The sequence below is a fragment of the Pipra filicauda genome, unplaced genomic scaffold (assembly GCF_003945595.2).
Source record: "Pipra filicauda isolate LSUMZ 115617 unplaced genomic scaffold, ASM394559v2 scaffold778_size94841_pilon, whole genome shotgun sequence".
Taxonomy (NCBI): domain Eukaryota; kingdom Metazoa; phylum Chordata; class Aves; order Passeriformes; family Pipridae; genus Pipra; species Pipra filicauda.
In genome coordinates this window covers 39,362-44,114 of record NW_024104951.1, presented here as the reverse complement: position 1 = coordinate 44,114, position 4,753 = coordinate 39,362, and the positions used below count along the sequence as shown (strand labels likewise).

The window sequence follows — 4,753 nt, the reverse complement described above, 5'->3', positions numbered from 1 at the left end:
CCCCAGGGACTCCTTGGAGCAGCTCCTTGGAGGCCAGGAGTGCAGGCAGACAAAGGCTCTGGGCAGGCCCCTGCAATGCTGAGCAAAGCCTGCCTTGGTTTTGTGGAGCACAAAGGCCAAGGGCTGAGCCCCAGGCCCTGGCCCAGCAGATCCTGTCCCTCCCGGCTGGCTCAGGGCTGTTTGGGGGGCACTGGGATGGGAGGGGGAGGAACAACAAAGGCCCAAAACTGGGCAACCCCTGCCAGGCTCCTGAGGGAGGGGCGAGGCAGAACCCAAGGGCAGAACCTGCCAGGAAAGTGGCTTGTGGTGGCCTGAGTGGCAGAGGCAGCTGCCAGAGGCAAGGGGACAAAGGCCTGGGTGCCTTTGGGCCTTGCAGCCCTGCCAGAGCCCTTGGCCATCTCTCCTGCAGGCTGTCCTGCCCTGGCCCTGCTGCTGCTCTGGCCTTGCAGGCTGCACACCCCCCTCCTGCTTTCCCACCCCCTCCCAGCAGCATTTCTAGACCCTCCCTGATGGCTCTGCACCAGCTCTGGCTGTTGCCATGGGCACTTGGCCTTCTTACCTTGGATCCTGAGCCCCTGTGCCACAGGACATCCCTGCCAGAGCCCAGGCCCTTCTCCTGGGGGTCACTGCAGAGCTGAGCAGATCCAGGTCACCTCCCATTCCTCTGCCAACCCCCTGGGCCTGCTCTGGGCCCTCCAGGTCCTTGCCCTGCTCCCAAGGGCTGTGGGGGTGCTGAATGGTCAGGGCTTGGGGTTTAGAGCTCAGGGTGGGGATTAGGCAGACCTTTGGGAGGTTTGTTGTTCTGCTGGCAGTGTCTGGTTCATGATTAGGGGAAGAGCTTTTTGGGCTGGGTCAGGATTAAAGCTTGGCTTTTCATAGTGGTAATACAGGTTTGGGATTGGGGTGGGCACTAGAGGACAAATAAGAGTCTGGAGTTCTGGGTTTGGGCTTTTTCTGGCTTGGAATTAGAGCAGTGGATTCCTTTCCATGGGAGGGGCAGCACTTTTGGGTACTGTTGGGGCTTGAGGTTAGAAAGTGCATAAAGGTCCATCAGGAATGTTTGCACAGTCAGTGTTTCAGCACCCTCAGCATTCCCTGAACCTGTTTTTACCTCATCAAAATCTTTCCTTTCTGTTGGTCAAGCTCCTCTTTTCTTCCCCAAATATTCAATCCTTTTTGTCTTAGTTCCTCCTAATCTCCCCCGAACTTTTATCTGTGATGACACTGTGCAACCTCCTGGAATCAAGGGGCCATTGTGGCACTGCAGGGCCTCATGGAAAGAAAGGAACACAGGGACACTGTGAAATCTTGTGGAACCAGGGGACCATTTAACATTTGGGGCCTCATGGAACAAAAGGAACCCTGAAACCTTTTGGAACCTCATGGAACCAGGGGGCCATTGTGTCACTGTGGAGCCTCATGGAAACAAGGAAACTCTGGGACACTGTGGAACCTCATAAAATCAAGGGGCCACTGTGGCACTACAGGACCTTTTTGGAGCCAAATGGACCTTGGGACACTGGGGAACCCGATGGAATCAAGGGGCCATTGTGACACTGGGGAAACTCGTGGGAAAATGGAACCTATGGACACTGTGCAACTTCATGGGATCCAGGGGTCATTGTGACACTGAGGACACCTCATGGACTGAAGGGACCACTGTGACACTACAGGGCATTCTGGAGCCAAAGGAACCTGGGGACACTGTGCAGCCTCATGGAATCAAGGGGCCATTTTGACACTGCAGGGCCTCATGGAAACAAAACAAAATCCAGGCTTGTCCAGGTCCTGAGGGTGATTCAGAAGGGAGGCAGCAGTGATTTCTCCCTACAGACCCACCACTCCAGTGGTCTCTCCCTGCAGTCCATGGGTGTCCTGAGCATTTTCCCCAGTGCCTCCCTGCCCTGAAGGTTTGTGGCCATCAGGCTGGAGCTGAGGGGGTTGGGCAGGTGCCTGAGGAGGGGGGAGAACAAGGGCTGTGTCCAACTGTGCCAGGAGGGCTGTGCTGGGCAAGGATGAGGAGGCTGCAGAAAACAGTGGCACTGGGGAGGGGAGAGGAGCAGGGGGAGAGACCTTGTGCCTGCCCACGCTGGGCAGGAGCTGCCCCAGGATGGCAGCTCTGAAGCACTCCCAGGATGTCCCTGGGAACAGGAGGGGAAGACTGGATCTGAAAATGGAACCTGGAAAGCAGAGAGCAGGAGTGTCATAGTGACACTGCAGGAGAGTTGCAGCCCTGGAGTAAGGTGACAGAAGAAGTGACCCAGTTCATCAGGGTCACAAACAATGTCTGGGAGAAGCAGGAAATTGTGACTGTAGATGAGAGAAATGCCCTGAGCCAGGGTGCAGCTCTGCTGGAGACAACCCTTCCAGTGCATGGGTCTTGCAGAGAGCAGGGATGGCAAACAGCCCAGTGCGGGTCATGGGATGAGGCCACAGCAGGAAACACTCTGTATGTGCCAAAGGTGCAGGAAATGGCAGTGACGGTGCTGGGAGCAGAGACTGTGCTGTCCCCAGTCAGGGGTCACTCAGGGTGGTGGAGCCGTAGCAGGTTTCCAAGTTTTTCTCCAGCAGCCCCATGATGAGGCTGTTCCCATCCACAATCATGGAGCAGGTCATGAGAGAGAGGAGGAAAAATATTTTTCTGAAGTCTGGGGACATACCCCAATCCCATGAGGGGAGATTCCACTGATGAGGTCTGATTTTCAATTTTCTGTTGAAATATTTAGGTCTTTGTTCCCTGTCTCCCCTGCTTGGAGTCCTGTGAGTGAGAGCATTTCTTTCTCTGTTTGGTGCTCACTGAAGCTGTGCAGGCAGCTCAGAGGGTGACCCATGGAGCTGTAGGTGCCTCTGGCTGTATCCCAGTGCCCAGCTGTGCTCTGGGCTTTGGGAAAGGGCAGAAGTGCCTCTGCTGAAGGGCAGTGCCACTCCTGCCTGCAGAGCCCTTCCTGCCTGCACAGGGGCAATGCTGCCCAGCCGGGCTGCTTTCCTGCTGGGCAGGGAAAGGGACAGGCCAGAAGGCAGGGCAGGGACGGAGCAGACAGGCTGAAGTGTCCTCAGTGCAAAGCAAACGTGGACTTCTGACTTGGTCCCTTGATGTCCCTCCATGGAGAGACAACCAACCTCCTGCAGGTGGGGTGAGAGGCCAGGGCTGGGAATGGGGGTGGCAGGGGCTGCTCTGTGACAGTGGCCCTGGGGCACCTTCCCAGGCTGTCCCTGGAACAAAGACACAGCCCAGCCCCTGCTCTGCTGCTCCCTCGGGTCTGTGCCAGGAGCTCTGGCTGTGCCAGGACACTGCTGTGTGCCCCCACCCTGCACACCCCCACTCTCAGCTGGGCACTGGCATTTGCTTTGCCAGGGCATTCCTGGGGCACATTGCTGACAGGGACTGTGGAGGAAGAGCCTGAACCCTTCCTGCCCTGCCCTCAGGAGATGCCCTTGGCTGATGCAGGTGCTGGTGTGGAGCCCAGCTCTGTGCCAGCAGTGCCAGGGCCTGTCCCTGCCTGTGATCCCAGCACAGACACGCAGCAGGACTGTGCCCAAGCTGCCAGAGCACTCAGGCCTTGCACCCACAGCAGGGCTGGGAAGGACAGTGTGGAGCTGGAGAGAAATGTGGAAGGAGCAAGCGCCCTTGTCCCTGGCTGTGCTGCTGTGCTGGGAGTCTCTTCCCTCCAGCTCTGCTCACAGGCACTGCCCCTGCAGCTCCAGAGAAGGGCAGAGGAAGCATCTTGGGCACTCAGGTCGGGGCAGGGAACTTTATTCTACTCAAATGTACAGAGAACAAGCCTTATGAAAGTCTTTGAATTACAGAAGGATGGTAGATATTGATGTAAAAATCCTATGAGCAATGCCATTGATTTGTGGATAACACTATAAAAGTAGAAAAAGAGTAAGGAAATGTACTGACAATAAAAGGGACATATAGGAGAAAAAAGGCTTAGATTTCAATGAGTTACATTTGGAATGTTATGCAGAAGAAAAGACACACTTTATTATTGCCTCTAAATCCAGTCATCAGTTTCCTCAGGGCATCCTTGAGCTCCTGGTTCCTCAGGCTGTAGATGAAGGGGTTCAGTGCTGGAGGCACCACTGAGTACAGAACTGACAGGGCCAGATCCAGGGATGGGGAGGAGATGGAGGGGGGCTTCAGGTAGGCAAATGTACCAGTGCTGAGGAACAGGGAGACCACGGCCAGGTGAGGGAGGCACGTGGAAAAGGCTTTGTGCCGTCCCTGCTGAGAGGGGATCCTCAGCACAGCCCTGAAGATCTGCACATAGGAGAAAACAATGAAAATGAAACAACCAAAACAAAAACAAGCACTAACCCCAATGAGCCCCAGTTCCCTGAGGTAGCCTGAGTGTGAGCAGGAGAGCTTGAGGATGTGTGGAACTTCACAGAAGAACTGGCCCAGGGCATTGCCCTGGCACAGGGGCAGGGAAAATGTATTGGCTGTGTGCAGCAGAGCACTGAGAAAGCCAGTGGCCCAGGCAGCTGCTGCCATGTGGGCACAAGCTCTGCTGCCCAGGAGGGTCCCGTAGTGCAGGGGTTTGCAGATGGCAACGTAGCGGTCGTAGCACATGATGGTGAGGAGGAAATACTCTGATGAGATGAAGAACAGAAAGAAAAAGGCCTGTGCAGCACATCCTGTGTAGGAGATGGTTGTGGTGTCCCAGAGGGAGTTGTGCATGGCTTTGGGGACAGTGGTGCAGATGCAGCCCAGGTCTGTGAGGGAGAGGTTGAGCAGGAAGAAGCCCAT

The 4,753-nt window shown here is 55.8% G+C and overlaps 1 protein-coding gene across 1 annotated transcript; it reads right to left on the bottom strand.

Moving 5' to 3' along the window:
• Nucleotides 1-2,514: 2,514 nt before the first annotated feature.
• Nucleotides 2,515-4,753, bottom strand: LOC113994825 (olfactory receptor 14J1-like; the record flags this gene model as incomplete). The annotated part of the gene is made up of 2 exons (XM_027734262.1): nt 2,515-2,648; nt 3,997-4,753. Coding segments are annotated over 2 exons (891 nt in total), but the record flags the coding sequence as incomplete, so codon positions are not given.